The 20099-nt window shown below is 39.2% G+C and overlaps 6 protein-coding genes across 6 annotated transcripts; 4 read left to right on the top strand and 2 right to left on the bottom strand.

Annotated features, from left to right (window-relative positions):
* Positions 1 to 384: 384 nt before the first annotated feature.
* On the top strand, positions 385 to 645 carry MELLADRAFT_89222 (uncharacterized protein; the record flags this gene model as incomplete). The annotated part of the gene is made up of 2 exons (XM_007404339.1): positions 385 to 391; positions 443 to 645. 2 exons carry the CDS (start codon positions 385 to 387, stop codon positions 643 to 645), a joined length of 210 nt encoding a protein of 69 aa, XP_007404401.1.
* Positions 646 to 4389: 3744 nt separating this feature from the next.
* Positions 4390 to 6020, top strand: MELLADRAFT_101925 (uncharacterized protein; the record flags this gene model as incomplete). The annotated part of the gene is made up of 7 exons (XM_007404340.1): positions 4390 to 4467; positions 4638 to 4964; positions 5153 to 5211; positions 5238 to 5270; positions 5475 to 5526; positions 5625 to 5908; positions 5978 to 6020. 7 exons carry the CDS (start codon positions 4390 to 4392, stop codon positions 6018 to 6020), a joined length of 876 nt encoding a protein of 291 aa, XP_007404402.1.
* A 738-nt stretch (positions 6021 to 6758) lies between these two features.
* Positions 6759 to 9379, top strand: MELLADRAFT_89223 (uncharacterized protein; the record flags this gene model as incomplete). The annotated part of the gene is made up of 6 exons (XM_007404341.1): positions 6759 to 6908; positions 6968 to 7194; positions 7346 to 8566; positions 8638 to 9154; positions 9209 to 9229; positions 9359 to 9379. 6 exons carry the CDS (start codon positions 6759 to 6761, stop codon positions 9377 to 9379), a joined length of 2157 nt encoding a protein of 718 aa, XP_007404403.1.
* A 316-nt stretch (positions 9380 to 9695) lies between these two features.
* MELLADRAFT_54724 (uncharacterized protein) lies at positions 9696 to 10264 on the bottom strand (the record flags this gene model as incomplete). The annotated part of the gene is made up of 1 exon (XM_007404592.1): positions 9696 to 10264. A coding segment is annotated over one exon (348 nt), but the record flags the coding sequence as incomplete, so codon positions are not given.
* Positions 10265 to 10442: 178 nt separating this feature from the next.
* On the top strand, positions 10443 to 12900 carry MELLADRAFT_32714 (uncharacterized protein; the record flags this gene model as incomplete). The annotated part of the gene is made up of 11 exons (XM_007404342.1): positions 10443 to 10629; positions 10699 to 10766; positions 10880 to 11210; positions 11299 to 11418; positions 11560 to 11672; positions 11750 to 11950; positions 12021 to 12169; positions 12238 to 12412; positions 12511 to 12653; positions 12716 to 12793; positions 12861 to 12900. 11 exons carry the CDS (start codon positions 10443 to 10445, stop codon positions 12898 to 12900), a joined length of 1605 nt encoding a protein of 534 aa, XP_007404404.1.
* A 1411-nt stretch (positions 12901 to 14311) lies between these two features.
* Positions 14312 to 14959, bottom strand: MELLADRAFT_59195 (uncharacterized protein; the record flags this gene model as incomplete). The annotated part of the gene is made up of 1 exon (XM_007404591.1): positions 14312 to 14959. One exon carries the CDS (start codon positions 14957 to 14959, stop codon positions 14312 to 14314), a length of 648 nt encoding a protein of 215 aa, XP_007404653.1.
* Between the last annotated feature and the right edge of the window lie 5140 nt (positions 14960 to 20099).

The raw sequence follows: 20099 nt of genomic DNA on the forward strand, positions 1-20099 counted from the left end.
AGCAGAGCGTGCGCAGCACACCCTGGGGTTGGAAATCCCTGAGCGGAGCGAACTACCACACTCAGGGCCCCGGGCTGGGCTGCTCCGCTCATCAGTGGAGCAAAACCCTGTACCCAGGGGTACAGGGTTTGGCAGTAGTCTTTTGCGACTCCTCCCAATCTATTGATATAAGCCATTGCCTTCAGCTATCACCTGTACAATCTTCCAGCTAGATTGTTTGGTGATAATGCTTTATTGGCTTTACATGGTCTACATGATCTCAATATTGTTTACAGAGATTTAAAACCTGAAAATACCCTTTTGGGTCCAGACATAAGGTTTTTCTTGAATTGAAAATTGCCTTCTTCTCTGAATTCTTTGAACTAATCTTGCCTTTTTTATTGAATGTTTTGTAGGGTACCAGATTGAACATGGACTTTATGTGGTACACCAGAATACTCAGCACCTGAAATCATCCAATCCAAAGGACCTGGAAAATTAGCAGATTGGTGGGCATTTGGAGTGGTATTACATGAAATGTTATCAGGCTTTCCACCCTTGTTTTTTGATGGATCAGTACTGTTTCCAATTCATGAAAAGATTCTAAGTGGTGAATTAGGATTTCTGAATCATATCAATCCATTAGCACAAGATTTGACTAGTTGACTTTCAACAACTGATCAAGCTAAACAATCAGGAAATTCAAAAGGTGGTGCATTTGATGTGAGACCATCCTTGGTTTGCTGGAGTGTATTGGGATGCACTTCGTTGTCAATCTATTCAAGTTAGTCCTTTCATCTCATACTTTTGATGATTAGTTCTTTTTCTCTTCTTTTTTTAGTTTTTCAATAGGCTCCGATTTTACCTAGGATTGGAGTTCCAGTAGATTCATTGAAATTTGAAAAATACCCTGAAGTTGGATCAGAAGATAGAGTGTGGCAAAGAAAAAGACTTCAGTTGCTCTGTATACAACTTATTTGGAACTCATATTTTTTTCTCTTTTTTTCAATCCTTTTTTTGTGAAACCGAATTGATTTTAGTGCCATGTGCGCCGCTGTATAGCAATGTGTGGCGCTATATAGCGGCTTTGTGTGTAGCTCAGCCAATGAGCAAGTGCATCGTGGTAAAATCACTACACACCCTGAGTCAATAAAAAAGTTGGTAATGTGTGATTTTGAGTGGTGCAACTTAGAGCGCAGGGCTCTGCTGTGCACCCCAAACAGGTTGAAATCCTGTGCAGGGCGTAGCGATTGCGGTGTTGGCTCAGCTGCCTAGTGGTACAATCTACTTTGTTAATTTTGAAATAATCATCAACTTCAACCTAAACTCAAAGTAATCAGATCTGTTGACAATGGTCCAGTCAAGCAGGAGGAGTCAAAGTACTAATACCAAAGGAACCTCAGGGGTTATCAAAGTAACCTTCAAAGTTCAAACATTGGAAATCCAACACCCAAACACAACTAGAAAATTCCTTGACTCAAGCCCAGACCAGCAAAGTGCAGCTGTCATGCTTCTGTTCAAAGAGAAGTGCAGCCCAAGCAAACCAACAGAAGTCCAAGTTAAGAGTGTGGTAAGCCGGTCACACTGAGAAAATTTGTTTCTTTCAGCGGCTACTGGTTCTGGAAAAAGTCAAGTCCCCAAGATGTGCTTCCACATGTTTCCCAAGGTCAATAAGCCTGTGGTTTTGGTTTTAAATCTGCTAGATGCCCCAAAATTCAATCAGGTACGTGTGTGTGGTTCAAATGTCAAAGTAACAAAGGAAACACAATTTCTGAAGCACATCCTTGCCAGTTTTTTTTGAAAAGAAATCAGGGGGAATCACTGCAATCAATCTGACAAAGACAACCTTAACCAAGTTTGGATTGGGTAGATTGAAGGAGCACTATCACTCATTCATTTATCCGGTCATCCATTTAATTTTCATTGAGGATTATACATTAAATTGATGACATCTCTTTTGAACGACAGAGTCCTGGAATATCCCTAAACAGTAAGGCTTTTCAAAGCCTTTACAATAGCAAAGATTTTGAGAAACATTAAGTCTTGAAGGTGGTTGATGAAGCTCATTACCTCTAACTCTGGGGACTTTAGGCTAGTGGCAAGTCCCAGTACTTTTCTAAGGATGCACTACCAGCATGAAGTAATTTTCCCAAGTAAAAAATGAATACATTTAGAGCAAAAAATGATTGAAAATGCATTTGATCAGCATTAAATCAGCATTAAATAAGCATCATTCAGCATTAAATGAGCATTTTTGATTAAAAATGCAGTAAATGTAATCATTTTTTCCTTGGGAAAATTACCTTTTGCTGGGAGTGATGTCACCCCCAAAGATGTAGACACTTGTGGACACAGACTCAGTACCTTTCCTTCTGATGTTGGCCACCTGTTGTCCCTCTGCAATTGAAAAACAATGACACAGTGTAAAGCTGATTTCAAAACAAATCATTATGAATCAAGGAGAATTGACTGGACCAGAGCATTGATTTATAAAGATTTATTTGACCCAAAAGTTAGATTCTGCAGAAGATGTATCCAGTCCTTTGGCTTTGTCTTCTATTGTGGGTGATGAAGAGCTCACCCCAACATTAACGTGTGTGTAAACTACAAAAAAATACTGATAATAGAGTTCCAACATCTAGGAACAAGATCCATAGTTTTGTGGATTTTTTGCGGTCTTCCTGGTGTCTCAGGGTTTTTCTACATCAATAGTTTTCTTCACCGCAAAAAATCATATTTCTTGTAGTAACACCTTATTTATGGACACAGGCAAGCCACAGGGAAGCAAAGAAGCACTTCTTGATTTGAGTCAAGTGATGATACATAAGCACTGTATTGATAGGGTTTTCAATTTGGGCATTATGGTCAATTGAGATGCTGAGGATAGATGATAGGATTCGATCAAGTAAGCCAATGGCCATGGACCATCAACATTCATTACTACCAATCACTAATCAAGATCAAGACCAGCATCCTCATAATTCTCTGTTTACCATGGCATCCGTCACTTCACTCACTGTCTCAATTCCATCCACTTCAACTTCAACTTCCAACCTCAAGCAACAACAACTACTACTACAACCGAAGTCAAGATGGTTCTCAATTGAATTCTTTATTTATTATCTCTCACTCATCAAGATGGTCTCAACTACCCTCACACTAAGTCAAGGTATGATAAAGTTAACCTTTGTTTGATCTCAATGGCAATTTTACTGATACTATTCTTGTAAATTTTCAGAACAACATCAAAACTATCCGTTCTATAAACATAAACTCTCCCCTGGTTGGATATTCGATCGCAAGATTGTAAGGTGCTCTCCCCCTTTAGTTTAACCCGTTTTCTCCATTTATCTAAAATATAAATACGTCAAATCAACTTGCATAAGTACCGTACAATCCTCTTCTGTTTTGGTCCACCTCCCTTCAGGTTGGCTTTGGTGCTTTTCAAGTTTGATTTGTACTTTTCAAGTTGGGTTTGTGATTGTATGTCTACTTTTCAATCGCCAATTTTATCGTGCTTTTTCATTTGGTATTGTTCTTCTTTCTTTCAATTTCTATTGTTCTTTTTTTTGTTTTTGTAATTTCTTGAAAAGTTAAGCTATTTATTCTTAATTTGCCTTGTTCCGATTCATCATCTTGTGTGAGGCTCCGAGCAACCTGCTATCTTCAATGGTTGCCTGTAAAAAGTCATTTTCAAAGCTGTCTTCTTCTCAGCATTTGAAAGTATCACTTCAAAAGTCGTGTGAAGAAACTTCTATAATGCAACCATCCACCTAACCCAACAAGCCATTATAAAAAACCATCATCTCATAGTAATTTCCTTGCACCATACTCTCACCTTGTGGAAAGGAAATGTACTTTCCCACATTGCCTGACAACCCCGGCTTTAGATTAACACTTTCCAATCTTGATTGCTCTTGATGTTTTGTGATTGTTTGCATTTGATTATACATTTACAAATCCATTTTTGGTGTGACCTGCAATTCTTGGTAGCAAGCTTTGCAAAATCTGACTCCAAATGGTGTGTTTCTGCCTTGGTATACTTTTTTTTACTTTATAAGAAGGTAACATGTCACACTGACTCTCCCAACAAATTTGCCCACCTCAAAACCAATCCTATAGCTCAATATTTCACCTAATTCATCAAGTCACTGTACAGATAATTCCTTTTGTACTCTTTTTTCTGCCCATTTTTTGATAACTACTTGGTAATCTTTCTTCTTCTTGGCCTATTTGTACCTGTCTTGGCTTGCTTGAATCTCACGCTAAGCCTACAACCTCCAACCTTTATATATCTCCTTTGACTGGGCTTGCCTTGTGATAATAGGAATCTTTGTGAACAACATTCCTTTTGCATCCAACTGTTGCGCCAAATGTGGTCTGCAAGCTTATACCACCTGGTTGTCTACAATGACTTCAAAGTGTGCTCTAGGTGACAGTGTCCATCTTTGTCTCTTGAAAGATGTGGACAATCGTGGCCAGAGCTACGTAAGTGGGTGGTACAAAGTGCTTCTTTTTGCAAATGTAAATTTCTGTAGGTAAATTCAGAAACAGTCTAGCTGTGGCGGGCATGCCCGCATGTTCTCTAGTCTTTAGAAAAACTCTTACTCAAAGAAACGTATTCATCAGTTTGAAATTCTCGATTCTTTTAATCACAGGATATCTCCGATTCACAATATCGTCGCTTTCGACCAGGGCTTGGTCAATTGACTGCATTGGCGTTCGGCTATTTACTCATCGCTCGACTCGTTGGCCGTCATTCGCGGAACCGTATCAAATTTCAAACTCGTGCAGCTGCTTTGATCCTCCTTGCACTACATGGTACATCGGTCTTCAAGATTCTCATTATCATCACTGCCAATTATCATCCGGCTCGTCGTGCACCATCACCTTTGATTTGGGTCTTTAATGTCGGGGTATTGTTTGCGAATGATTATTGGGACGGTTATCGGTACCGGCACTTTTTGCCCTTTTTGTCTTTCCTGGTAAGTCACCGACTCTCTTCGATCAAAACTTTTGATAGTCAATCGATAGCTATCATCTCATATGAGTTTCCTTCCTGAATTGTTTGTTGTAGGACCAAGGAAAATATCGCCGATTGATTCCATGATGGCAAATCGGCTTCAATATCTCCATGCTTCGTCTGATCTCTTACAGCTGTGATTACCAATAGCGGCAGCAAAGGCCAAACAAACTGCCAGTACCGACACTTCTACCGCACCCAATACAACAGTAAAGATTTTTTCTTTTTACTGAAGTTGGCATCGGAGTTATAGCTTATGGATTGTCAGGTTAGTCGACACCTCTTCACAATTACAACAGAAGATATCCTTGGGGGCTGATGGTTCTAGGTCGTAGGTATATCTATTTACCGATAGGTGGATCTAACAATGTTGTGCCATCCACTATCTTGGTATTTACTTTTGTGGCACTTTGGCATCAGATTTCGTTGAGATTGTTTCGTTGAGATTGTTATGATGGGGTTGGCTCGTTAGCGTCTTTGTGATTCCTGAAGTATTAGCTAAAAAAGTTTTTTCAGGTTCTATTGTAAGTCTTTGATGTTTTTCTGATCAAGCTTGATGTTTCACACATTTAAAATCAATTTTTTGGATGATGTTTTGATTGCGAATTTTTGAAACCAATAGCACGAGAAGAAATGGTATTTTAGACATTTGTCTGCTATTGGTGGAACATTGAATGTTTTGAGTATGATGTCTGCCAATCTTGTTGGATTTGTTATCGGATTGGATGGGGTTGAAGTTATGTGGTCTCAACCCCTTGGACCTTGGTCTGGTACGATATTAGTTCAAACAAAGGCCTCACACCCAAAGAAGGAAACTAATGGGAAAGTTGTTTTTTTAGGATTTTTGACCCTTTTGACTACTTTTGGTGCATTATTTTGTGCGGTACAAATGATGATGGAGAATAGGTTAGTTTTTTTTGGATATAATCGAGGATTTTTCCAAGTATTGATTTTTTTGCACTGATGGATAGATAGGGAGGAAGAAAGACGAGAAGGGATTTGGAGAAAGTGCCATTGAAAGAGGAATGATTTTGCTGAGAAGTCTGAAAATCAGGTATGTTTGAAAAACAAGTAGAAGTAAAACATATTGAAACACCATTTGCCGTGAAGTTTAGTGTTAGTGACGAAAAAGGTTGGAATCCGATGTTTTTTTGAAAATTTGCCAGAAAAAGGTCGAAATTTATGTCACACACCTCAACAGGCGCTTTCCAGGGTCCTGGAGGAAACCACGATAAGGAGATAGGCAAATGGGGTGCACATTGAAGGAAAATGGAAGTCAATATCGAAGATCATATCGATGTTTCTGCATGAGATACTGTTGATCTCGAAACGCTTGTCCAAGTTTTCCCGCAAAACTCGAGCAAAGTTTTGCGGGAAAACTTGGACAAGCTTTTCGAGAACGACAGTAGTTGGCCACAGAGAAACAAAAACGAAGTCCGTGTCAAATATAAAGTCTGACATCCTCTCTGTGTTACTACACACCGCACGGGCCCGGCCCTCCAGTCGAGTTTTTCCAAATTTCAACCGTGAACAACCGTACATAAAGTGGACAGCTTCACAGCAAGCTGAGCCATGACCCACTTGGCGTGAACTCAGATGCACAGCAATCGAATGTACACTAGTTGAGTTACATTATTTTGATATCCTCTTGCAAGGTGATGCAGAGGATAGTACATGAATGCTAGAAAGGATAGAAAGGAAGAGCATTCTGAGGCATATTTCTCTTCCCCTCCTGGTCTGTCGCGAATATTATACCATGTCACCCTTTTCAACATGCCCAAGTGATGTTATGCTTGATCAGTTGTACTATAACAGCCCCTCATCCAGTCTATTGAAGGATGGGATCACATCGCCTCCACGGGATTTCAATCGGCAAACTTTGCAGTCCAGTGCTCAGAGCGAGGGTGTAAGTGTTCTTTGTTTTGAAAGTTGGTCAAATACTTACGTTGTATCTTCCTTCCCTAGAGAGTCAAAGTGTATACCGCTTCTAGGGAATCAAAGCAACCCAGCCGGATCGGATCAATCCTAACTGTCGTTGGACTCTCTTTGACTGCTATCCTACCTGGCATACTGGGACTGGCTTTTTACCTCTCTTTGACCTTTGGTGCCCCTCATGGTAAATTTCTCTCCAATGGCACCTACATCAGACCAGATGACGAAAGCTTCGCTTTGAACATGCCATTGGTATCATGGTCAATCCACTTTCCACCCCTACTGGTTTGTTCTGTGTCAAGTACACTGATGTCAGTCTAGCGCATTTGCATCACACTCCGGATCCTTTAGAAAAAGCTGATATATTGTTTTTTCCTCTCAATGCACAATCATGTAACTTACGATTTAAAGTGGAATCATAGCTCCATGGGTAATGATGCTCTTTGCATATCATCTAGCAAACCACTGGCTAAAAGTTTCTCGTACCCCTCATGGATTTCAAAAACTTCCCAGTCCATTTCAGTATTTCCTCACAATGGCCTTCATTAATAATTCAACTCCTTTCTCTGTATTACGATTCTTGATATACGCCTTAAAACCTTCACCTTCCAATCGTCAGCGTCTGTCTTTTACCAAGCGTAGAACAAGTCGTGCTAGCCTATCTCCAATCTTACTGTTAGGCTTCGTAGGGCTCTTGATTGTCCTCACCTTCACTTGGTCTATAAAAGTCATAGATGTGATCTTACATGATCAAATCGTTACTGTGGTTCAAAACATTACCGAAAAGGATAATTCCACCTTCAGGGCAAATGCAATGATCGAAAAAGGATGCGAGGACCCGATCTTTAACACTTGCGGTGTCCTGAATCGTACTCTCCGAGCTAGTCAAGGTGGAGCCAATACCAGCTCCGAATTGCAGGTCTATCAAGCTACGCCTTTGTCCGAGAGTAGAATGTCTTTCATGGGCCCGGCACTGCCTGATTCTACAATCAGCTTCAACTCATCGCATACATATGCTGCTGGTACGGTCTGTGAAGCATTCCATCCATTTTGCAAAGTTCATGATATGGCAATTCAAAATTGTACTCCGGGCACCCCTCCTCCACATGGAATCGGCCGATGGAACATGCTTCTTTATGGTAATGGTTTCAATACAACGATTTGGAAACAACGACTTCAAGTCTTCATCACCGAACACGGGAACGTATCGGGTGCAAATAAAAAGCCGCTCACTAATGGTGCCAATATCAATCCATTCACGATTGCTACATTTGGATGCTTTCACAACTATGCAAACATCACATGGGATGATAACAATCAAAGCTATCCTACACCATTCTTCAATTGGTGGTCATTAGGTCAAGGTATTAAAAACAAACCTTACATGATGTGCACAATCTTGATCTGCAATACCACCGTATACGATGCTCAATACAATCTAACTGGAGGAAAACTTGTATTGATTGACAACAGTCTCACGTTAGCAAATGCATCAGCTACCTTGGCCATATCGGGTTCAGTTGCTTATCTAGGGACTGCTGACACAGACTATTATCAATATGCTCCGCGCTTCTTAGATGATCAGTTACAAGTTGATTTGACTGCAGCGGGAAACCAATATGGAGAGGACAGGTAATGTACATTCCATCTAAACTTCCCTCAGAGTTTTCAGAGTTCATGTTGATGGTATGATAACTATATAGTCAACTTTTTGCATCTGCATGGGCTCAAGCTTTGTCAAATCGGATGATAGGATGGAGTGTAGGAGCTATCGAATTACAACCGATCATAGTCAACAAGACTCAATCACATTTAGCGACTTCTATTCCTCTTTCAACGGCTTATCTTTTCCTTGGGCTCCATATCTTATTCTCGATATTCATCCTTTCACTTGGTATATCTGCTTTGTTTCTTCCAGGAATACTTAGACGAGATCCAAGAATTACAACTCAGCATGATAACATGCCAGAAGATCCTTCCCAAGAAGATCTCCAATTGAATGGCGTAACTTTAAGTTTTGCACGAGATAAAATAAGTACCCCTGCTTCATTGATTCATGAGTTGATGAATACTAGACGATCACAAGAATTGGCTTCTTCATCTTCAGCACTTCCTTCTATTTCTACACCTACTCTTCATCGAACTCAGACATTGTTAACATCAAATGATAGGAGACAATCGAAAAGATTATCAGAGTTTTCCGAAGCTGAACAATTGAAAGTAATCTTATCATCTGACACTGAAAATGGACTTGGATTGCATTTCGTTCAATAGTTCTTCATTGGCCTCCCAAAAGTACGTCAAGATTGTCTTCTAAGAGAAACTAAGTGATTTTGACTCTGTAGCTCTTTTCTTCGCTTCCTCTAGGTTTTTCACTTAATTAATTTTTTTTCCAGGCGGTCGAACTCTAGTAAACCCTTCAAGTTACATTACAAAATAATTTAATCAGTTCTCGCCTGAATTTCAGTTTAATTTTTGCCAAAATTGTCAAATGGTCCTGAGTGAACTCTTGTTTACACCTATACTTTTCTCTATACTTTTCTTGGTATTTTGTTAGAATGCGCTTCTGGCTTCCTATATTTTGCTTGCAATCATAAAGCATTTGTCGCCCCAAATCAGTATCTGTATGGGTTACTGGTTAGTACATGGTGTTCCTTTCAATGCCTCAAATGACCATACATCCTGCCCATGTGAAACCTTTGATCTATAGGTCAAATCACTAGACCTTGCGGGCTTTAACGTATCTTTACTTATACTTTACCGCTTCACTTACATCATTCGTATCGTGACCTTATATTAACATTGTCCAGATACAACATACCAAGAATAAGATATACAGGTGGACAAACAGGACAGCATCAAACACTATGAAAACTACATCTGAATCAAATTAAACTTAACAAATGGCATCAGTCAAGTCTGACAACATCATTCTTGCCAATATTGGTAGACCAAATCAAAGTCAGGCAAGTCGCTTCCTATGTTGCAAGTTCGTGAGCAAGAGTTTCAAAGTCATGAGCAGTCGCAAGACTCGATGCACTTTTGATGCCGTCAGAAATTTCCTTCCGACATAGATTTGCTAATGCCGTTCCTGGTCCTATAAATACTAAAATATCCACTCCTAGATTGCTCTTTGGCATTCCTGTTATCGTATTTGACCACATAACTGGCGATCGAATGGCAGAAGCAAGATGATCCCGCAGGGCGTTTCCTGTAAGCGTGTAACTTGCTTGGCCAGTAGGAGGAGACAGGATGATGGGACGAAGAGGTGGGTTGAGGGTAACGGCTTCCAGTGCGATTGCCATGCCCTGTGAGGCTGGAGTTATGATGATGATACATAAGCACTGTATTGATAGGGTTTTCAATTTGGGCATTATGGTCAATTGAGATGCTGAGGATAGATGATAGGATTCGATCAAGTAAGCCAATGGCCATGGACCATCAACATTCATTACTACCAATCACTAATCAAGATCAAGACCAGCATCCTCATACTTCTCTGTTTACCATGGCATCCGTCACTTCACTCACTGTCTCAATCCCATCCACTTCAACTTCAACTTCCAACCTCAAGCAACAACAACAACTACTACAACCGAAGTCGAGATGGTTCTCAATCGAATTCTTTATCTATTATCTTGTCTTTGTTTGCTCACTCATCAAGATGGTCTCAACTACCCTCTCACTAAGTCAGGGTATGTTAAAGTTAACCTTCGTTTGATCTCAATGGCAATTTTACTGATACTATTCTTGTAAATTTTCAGAACAACATCGAAACTATCCGTTCTATAAACATAAACTCTCCCCTGGTTGGATATTCGATCGCAAGATTGTAAGGTGCTCTCCCCCTTTAGTTTAACCCGTTTTCTCCATTTATCTTTAGAAAAACTCTTACTCAAAGAAAAGTATTCGTCCGTTTGTAATTCTCGATTCTTTTGATCCCAGGATATCTCCGATTCACAATATCGTCGCTTTCGACTAGGACTTGGTCAATTGACTGCATTGGCGTTCGGCTATTTACTCATCGCTCGACTCGTTGGCCGTCATTCCCGAAACCGCATCAAATTTCAAACTTGTGCAGCTGCTTTGATCCTCCTCGCACTACATGGTACATCGGTCTTCAAGATTCTCATTATCATCACTGCCAATTATCATCTGGCTCGTCGTGCACCATCACCTTTGATTTGGGTCTTTAATGTCGGGGTATTGTTTGCGAATGATTATTGGGACGGTTATCGGTACCGGCACTTTTTGCCCCTTTTGTCTTTCCTGGTCAGTCACCGACTATCAAAGCTTTTGATAGTCAATCGATAGCTATCAGCTCATATGAATTTCCTCCCTAATTCGTTTATTGTAGGACCAAGGAAAATATCGTGGATTGATTCCACGATGGCAAATCGGCTTCAATATCTCCATGCTTCGTCTGATCTCTTACAGCTTTGATTATCAATGGGCAGCGGCTGCAAAAGCCAAACAAACTACCAGTACCGACACTTTTACCGCACCCAATACAACAGTAAAGATTCTTTCTTCTTACTCAAGTTATCCTCATGGACTATTCTGAGATGAAGTTTAAATCAATTTGAAGGTCGAAAAAGGTGAAGAAAATGACCGACGTAGAACAGATTCACCTCGAGAGTTATCTGAATATGGGTTCATCAATTATTTCAATTACGTTTTCTATCCACCACTCTATATCGCTGGACCGATCATCACTTTCAATAATTTCACATCTCAGGTGCGTTTTCTTTCCCCATTCCTAAAGAGGATTTTGTCCGGCTTGATAACTTAAGCCTGCTTTCTTGTCATCTTTAGATTGCCAGGTCACCCAGTACCATTACTCCCAGAATGATCATTGGATATTCGATTCGGTTTTTAATCTGCTTCCTTACAATGGAATTCGTCTTGCACTATATGTATGTAATCGCAATCAAGGATGCAAGAGCCTGGGGGGGAGATTCACCATTTGAATTGAGTATGATCGGATACTGGAATTTGATAGCTGTGTGGCTCAAGGTTTGAATCTCATTTTTAATTTTCTGAAGTTTTGATTTTAAACTGACATTGGGTTCTTGATTTTGCAAAGTTGTTGATTCCTTGGAGATTCTTCAGGTTATGGGCTTTGCTGGATGGGGTGGATGCACCTGAAAATATGGTCAGGTGTATGGCCAATAATTATTCCACTTTGGCCTTCTGGAGAAGTTGGCATCGGAGTTATAACTTATGGATTGTCAGGTTAGTCGAAACCTCTTCACAATTATAACAAGAAGATTTTCTTGAGGGCTGATGGTTCTAGTCTATAGGTATATCTATTTACCGCTAGGTGGATCTAACAATGTTGTACCATCCACTATCTTGGTTTTTACTTTTGTGGCACTTTGGCATGATCTTTCGTTGAGATTGCTATGGTGGGGATGGCTCGTTAGCGTCTTTGTGATTCCTGAAGTATTAGCTAAAAAGGTCTTTTCGGGTTCAATTGTAAGCCTTCGATGTTTTTCCAATCAAGCTTCATGTTTCATACATTTCAAATTAATTTTTTGGATAATGTTTTGATTGCAAATTTTTGAAACCAATAGCATGAGAAGAAATGGTATTTTAGACATTTGTCTGCTATTGGTGGAACATTGAATGTTTTGAGTATGATGTCTGCCAATCTTGTTGGATTTGCTATTGGATTGGATGGGGTTAAAGTTATGTGGTCTCAAATCCTTGGATCTTGGTCTGGTAAGATCTTAATTCAAACAAAGTCCTTACACCCAAAGAAGGAAACTGATGGGAAAGTTATCTTTCAGGCTTTTTGACCCTTTTGACTACTGTTGGTGCGTTATTTTGTGCGGTACAAATGATGATGGAATATAGGTTAGTTTCTTTTTGGATATAATCGAGGAGCTCCAAGTAGTGATTTTTTGCATCGATGGATAAATAGGGAGGAAGAAAGAAGAGAAGGGATTTGGAGGAAGTGTTGATTGAAAGAGGAATGCTTTTGCTGAGAAGTCTGAAAATCAAGTATGTTTGAAAAGCAAGTAAAAGTAAACCTTAATCAATTAAGCTTTCATCTTTTTTTTTGCAAAATGGTAGCCTCTTTTGGTTGATTTATTGGGAAATGTAGGTGTTCTTTTTGGCATTTAATGTAATTATATAGGTATATAGATTGATTGAAGATCATCAATTAGCATTTGATGTGCCTTGAGTTTTTTGGTTTTGTTTTGGATGTAATTGAATTTTCATTGAAACCTGTCCATAGCAATTTGATGGATTTCTTACATACATTTGGTGTAGTGATATGTGGTATAACAAGAGAAATAATTTTCACTTTCCCAATTCAATGCAGGTCAATCTAAAGCCAGGTAAAGTCATTCTACATTTGCTACAGTATGACATTATCATGAATAGCATAGCAGCTTTGTATGATATCTTTGACCTATGAGTATCCTTGTCCTTTGTGCATGTGAGAGTTTTGGCCATGTTCATCACATGTCTTTGATATAGGCCAGCTTTGCACTGTGTTGTGTGCAACATGTAATTTCTGACCTACAACACAATGGACCCCCAGACTTGGACTGCAGCAGTAACAGTACTGAGTAGTTTGTAGGAAAACATTATTGACCCAAGGTGATGGTAGTGCTACCCAAGTCCATGTTGCACTTCCAGGGACCAATATTACAGCAGAACATGTGTGCTGTGTTGTAGGTTTGTAATTTACCCATATGAACTTGGAAGCTTGCTAGACTAAAACCTTCCCTGGACCTGCCCACCCTAAAATTAGTCCTCAGGATCAGGCCTCTATGATACTCAAAATGAAGTGTGCCCACCAGGTGAATTTTGAAATACTTCATACCCATAGTGTTTATCCATCATTGGTGAATCATCAATGAAGAATTTAAATTTGGAAAGACCAAAAACTTGTCCACAAAAAAATATCATAAAAGAAAGACAGTGCAGTTTGACTACATATACATACATCAAACTGTAGCTATTAGAAAAAATCTAAATTGTCATGGCCAGTAACACTTTCCAGAATTGAAGCTTTCCACCATTACAGAGCCTATCTCCTCTTTCAATGAAGCCATCAAGTATAGACATCCATTGATCAAGTTTGCACAAAACAACAAAGTCTCACTAATATTGAAAATTAGTCCATAACACCGGGGATTTTTAGCATTGAAAGCCATCTCTCAAATGACTTTGAGGAGTGAAAGCAGTTCATCTTCTTTACAACTTTATGCATTTGTTTTATTTCTATTTCACAAACAAGAGTCTCAACATGTATATACAATCAGAATCAGATAATGTCAATTCACAAAAGAAAACTCTTAATCATTCCCACCACTTGAATCATCCCCATCACTTTGATTATTCCAACTGCTTATGATTTCTTCATTGTCTCACAGCTTTATTAGGATCAGTAGGAGGAGTACAAAACAGAATTCCCTGACCAGCTTTGTCGTTACAGGGATTTTTGGAATTGCTACCTACAAAAGTCATTGTTTCTTTCTTGTTGCATTGGATTGTGCCAGTAAACTTGCCAGTCGGATCTTCCTTTGATGGTACACATTGAGCTTTTGATGAAGTTGGTTTTGTACCCTTCGTAACACATAAGACCGAAGGTGGGTTAACAACAGGAGTTGCTGCAGCACCTTTTTTGCAAGAGATCGGAATTGCAGACAATTCACAAAAGAGCTTGGTTGGTTTCTTTCCACTTTTATCACAATCTTTGAATTTGATTTCAAGTTTCGCTTTGTCACTACATCCAAGTTCACCTCTGGCTGTTGCGCCTGCTGGGGCTGTTGTTGACTTTGAGTCCACTTTAGTGCATATAAGTTGCGGCTCCTTTGAACTAGTGCCCGTTTTCTTGCAAGTGGGCTTTTGTTTCAAAGGGTCTCCACCAGTCGCCGCACAGAATACGTCGAGATTACTTTGATCGTTGTTTGCTCGTTTGACGAACAATTGCGAACCTTCCACTTTAGGCGCATGAATGTACACCGCTACAAGAAAAACCAAAGTAACAATGCCACAAGATTTCATTTTTGAGAAGCTGGATTGAGGGTGAATTGGAAAGATGATCTAAGAAGCTAAGTTCGGATATATGAAGAAGGGAGACTTCAAGTTTCAAACTCGAGGTGTCCAGGGGTAAGTGGAGAGTAACAAGGTGTCAAAGAGTTCGTCAAGAAAGCTCTTCGTCTACTTTGGAAATCAACGAGTCAACTAGAAATATATTGAATGTGATATAAGGACAAGGTCTAATTTTTGCTTTGTGCGAATGTAGGTAGGTGCAGAATGAAATGTTGAGATGCAATAAGATACACTTTGTGAGGTATGGCTGAGGAAGTGAGGAATGGGTAATTGGGGGTGAATGTGTGCTGCTTTTATAGTCCACCGGTCTCAGGAAGGACGGCGAACATGCAGCTATCAAGGTTTTGCTCATGCACAGCAGTGCTCATGTGTGATCGTTAACAATGAGCGAGTGGCTCTTAGTCTTACGTCACTTCCAACAGGCAAAATCCAAATTAGGTTTTGAGTTTGAGCTCAAGAGATCACATTCTTGGTGAGGCATTCTCGGAAGTGATAGGGAAGCCAGCCAAAGAACATTTCACCGAGACCGAATCACGATCTTTCAAAGACGTGGTCTCGGACTTTAAGGCGATCGACAAGGATCGACATATGACTACGAAAGAAATTCCAAAATTTCAGTCTGATTCCTTCATTTAACGATGTCACTACGATGTCAGTCGATAGCAATCCTTAGCAATCCCGTCTCATCCGGACGGACTTGTCCACATTGGACGCCAGCATCAGAGCTAAACCTAGCCGAACATCGTATCTTCGGGGAAACGGCACGCGAGGGAGGCGTCCGAGGTGGTTGTCGACCCTTGTCGATGCATGACATCAGCTCCTGGGTTGCTCCATTCCTTGATGCTAATATTCGAATGATCATTGGGTCTAGCGTCCGAGCCAAAGTTTCGCAGACGGCATATTCATCAAAGTTGCCAAAGTTCTTGACCCTTTTGTATATCCTTTCTTCATCTATTATCATTAAGCGTGAATCTTCTCACTGCAACCAGTGATTCAGAAGTTGAAATCTATCAATCAAAAACATAACTGTACCAGAATTACAGCCGGGCCATGCTTGAAATTGATTATTCTTTTGTCCTTATCAAGTGTGTGCCTTGTGTTTCAACAACCTTTTTTTGATTGGGGATCATCACAAACCTGATCATACACGACAATATGGAATTAAAATTGAGAAGCATAATATGTCAATCTTGAGGGCGCGTTCACTTGAGAATATTCTGACCAGAAATCACATTCTGTAAATATTTTAATGCAAAAATGAAACATGCACCACCAAATAGACACTTTAAATTTTGCAGAATGTGATTTCTCACCAGAAATTGCTTAAGTGAACGCGCCCTGAATGTATCAACGCTGTGATATTGCTTTAGGCCTTGGATTCGCTCCACATGGATACATAAATGACACACTCCAGTAGGTGTAAACGGAAAATAGTCAATTAGGGCGCACTTGCGTTGAGGTGAATGTTTAAAAGTCAACTTGTAGGTTAGATTTGAAAGACGTGAATCCATAAAAAATTGGTTTCCTGTAACCAAAAAATATGATGAACTAAATTAAATTCCAATCAAGATGAAGAGAAGCTTTTGATTTCCAGGGTAGTATAATTTAGGTATTGCGGATTCACCAATGAAAAAACATACAGTATTCTTGTGTAGTACATACATGAATTTCAGAGAAAAAGAATCATGAGATCATATGTACAGGACAGGCACATTTGAAGGAAATGAGGTAAGCCTTAAGGCAGTGTTGGGATTGGAAAATCACACAAGTCAAGACTGGGCTGTTGATTGAAGTATTGCACAATGGATGTCAACAAAAAAAATGATACCCTACAAAAACCCCCACCACCACACCCACTGAATGTGCTATGACTCTTTTTGACTCTGGCCTGTTTTACTTTTCCTGCCAAATCTTGCAGCTGATCCTGTGAGTCAAGTACAAAAGGATTTCCCCTACAAAAGAATCTGTGAATATACTCCAACTGGTTGTAAGACCACATTCCGTGTTGTTCTAGCTGTGGACACCATTAATGATTTTGATGTGCCCACTATGGCCGCCATTGCATCTTTCCTTGTTGGCATCCCAGAAAAAGTTATTTTTCTGTTGATGCTAGATGTACTTGACATCCCTGAACGTCCTTGTGCACTATCTTCAAACTCAACAAGTTGCCTTACGGCTTTAAACAATCTCTGCAATGTTGGTATAAACAACTCACAGTGTTCTTCATCTCCATTTCTTTCAGAGAATCCAGGGCCAATTTATGTCTATCAATCAGCCTTGAGAAGTCTCAAATTTGCTATGTTTCTGTGCATGTCAATGACATGGCCATCACCAGTAACAAACAAGGGATTCCCATCTTCAAATCCCTTAGTTCTGAGTGGTTTGAGATAGACAACATAGGCAAAGCAACTTCCATCCTTGGTATGAAGATCACTTGTAATTGTGCTATCAAAAAGATATTGTTATAAGAACACTATATCCAGACGCTGCTTGATCACTATGGCATGTCACAAAGGTCTTCAGTCTTGACATCTATGGTACCCAACAAGTGTCTCTTGCCCGCCAGCGCAGAATTGTTGAGGCCTTCAGAGCAAGCCTTCTGAACTACTGTCAAGAAGTTGGTTCCATCAACTACATAGTTTGATTCTCAGCTCCTGATCTAGCTTTCACCTGCTCCCAGATCTCTCAACATCTTGAGAACCCAGGCAAAGAGAAGTGGGATGCTTTCCATTGTCTTCTCCACAATATTCAAGGCACCTCAATTATTGCATCACCTAAGGCCCCCATTCCCTGGCCAAAGGATTCTTAGCTCACTTTTTACCAGTCAATTATGCCAATGCCAACTGGGCTGGTTGTATCAACACTTGCTGATCCACAACTGGGGATTTTTTCATGATCTTTGGAGATCCCACCAGCTGGAAATCTGAAAAGCAACCTGTTGTTTCTTTTGCTACTACAGAAGCGGAATACACAGTGGTAGTAAAAGCAGTTCAAGAACTAATGTGGCTTCAGACAATCTTCAATAACTTGAAGGTGGTCACCAACAAAACCATTCCTTTATTTAAAAACTTTCAATGTTGTATTTCATTGGCAACTAATCCTATCTTCCATGCACAAACAAAACACATTGGAATCCAGTATCATTAGATTCATGAGAAAATAGAAGGCAGTTTTTTTCTAATTTATAAACCTACCAGTGAAATAAATGCTGACTGTTCCACTAAATCATTATCTCATTTTTGAATAATAGACGCTGTGTTAGTATGAGTCCTATGCCCAACTCTATACAATCTTCATAGATTTTCAAAGCAGCGGGGTTTAAGGTAATTGACTCTTCACTCATGTAGTTCTTTTTGCAATCACATTGTTGTTGTTAATCTCCTCTGATTTTGTTCTTTTCTATTCTGACTCCACAATGGTTTGTTTCCTCTCAGCCTATCCACTTGTACCCTGGTTTTACAAGATCAATTCTTTGATATACTTTTTCTGTCTAGCTGTTTGTTATGAGCTATATCACAGACAGGTGAAACTCACGTTGTAGTATTTAAAGCTCAACAAGAGCTTTACAACACCTAAGAAGGGATAATCTACTACGTGTAATATAGTAGAAGTTGCCTAAAGACTGCCTTCTTCAAAGAAACCAGCACAAGAGCACTTGCTGACCACTTTGTGATAACAGAGAAAAAGATAAAGGCACCAGAGAAATAAAGCAATACTGTTGTGAAGTATTATTCCCAGATTTTAAGCGCAAAAAGTCCACACACTATGTTATTACTAGCAATACTGTTGTTAAGTATTATTCCCAAATTGACTCATAGTCTTTAACACACGTAAATAAATTTCTCCTTGCTTTGAAGGGGCGGATTTAAGTGATCTTAGTACAAATATAGTAAATAAATGATGATTTATAACACTACAACAAAGGTATAAGATGCAGAAAAGGGAACAAAAATCCCAAAATCATCAAGGAGTACTTATATCCACATGTAACAACCTCTACAATAGTCAACAGCCTCAAAAACCAGCCAAATCCGTCTAAAGAACCCTAAAAACCATGTAATGACGCAATGTAATGATCTTGTTACTAATGTATGATGTAATTTTCACAGCCAAAAGTAATCAATGACGCAGTGATTTAATGTACAGCACTTCTTAAGATGAATACAGGTGATTTTTTCCTTGTAAACTAGCTGCAAACCAATTTTTGAGATTACGAATTTTTTCAGATGGGGTCCAATTTTGAACTACTATAGTGCATCTTGTAGCCCTCGTGATGCTGATCATTTACGACACCCATATGACCTATTTCTGATGAGTGATGAGTAAGTTATTGAGTTGTGAAGTTAAGGTTTTTGGTGTTACATGTTGACTTGTGACTGTAAATTCAAGATTCACACCACTTTCTTATTTCCCTTATACCTTTTTACATACACCTCTGTTACTAATTGTTTAACGCTTGTACATTATGTAATACACTCTCCTGCGTTGAATGAGCTATCTACCAACCTAATCTGACGTCATTTGACATATGTAATTAGCTGAAAACCTTCATTTTTGACGAAATTCACCCATTTTCTTCACTTTTCACAGCTGCTACTCTCTTCTCCTTGCTCATTTAATATGACATCATCTTCTATAACCTTAAAAATCCCAAAAAATCCTCTTGGCAACCTTAATTTCCACTCCTACCACCATTACATATGTAAACTACACGTATAACCCTTGTTTACCATCCTCAAAAAATACCTTTCTGCTAATAACTTCTGTTTTTCCTTATCAACCTCCAAGATTAAAATTGTTGCTGTATAATAAAATGTTTTTCTTTCATATTCTATACCCTAATAAACCCATAACTTAATTATTAATACCATAAAAACCATTTTCCAACTTTTACACCTATATTTTCAAATTTTTCTTATCTTTTCTTTTTCTGTCTTTTTGTAATAACTTTGAAAGTAAACTATAATGATCTTAAGAGTATATTTGAAATAAGATGACGTAATCTTGAGTTAATAACTACACATAAGCCTCTAAGAGCTTCAATTGATCTGAAAACCTTCATTTCAAATTTTCTACTACACTGAAGTTTTCT

The sequence above is a fragment of the Melampsora larici-populina genome, assembly GCF_000204055.1.
Source record: "Melampsora larici-populina 98AG31 unplaced genomic scaffold MELLAscaffold_2, whole genome shotgun sequence".
Classification (NCBI taxonomy): Eukaryota; Fungi; Basidiomycota; class Pucciniomycetes; order Pucciniales; family Melampsoraceae; genus Melampsora; species Melampsora laricis-populina.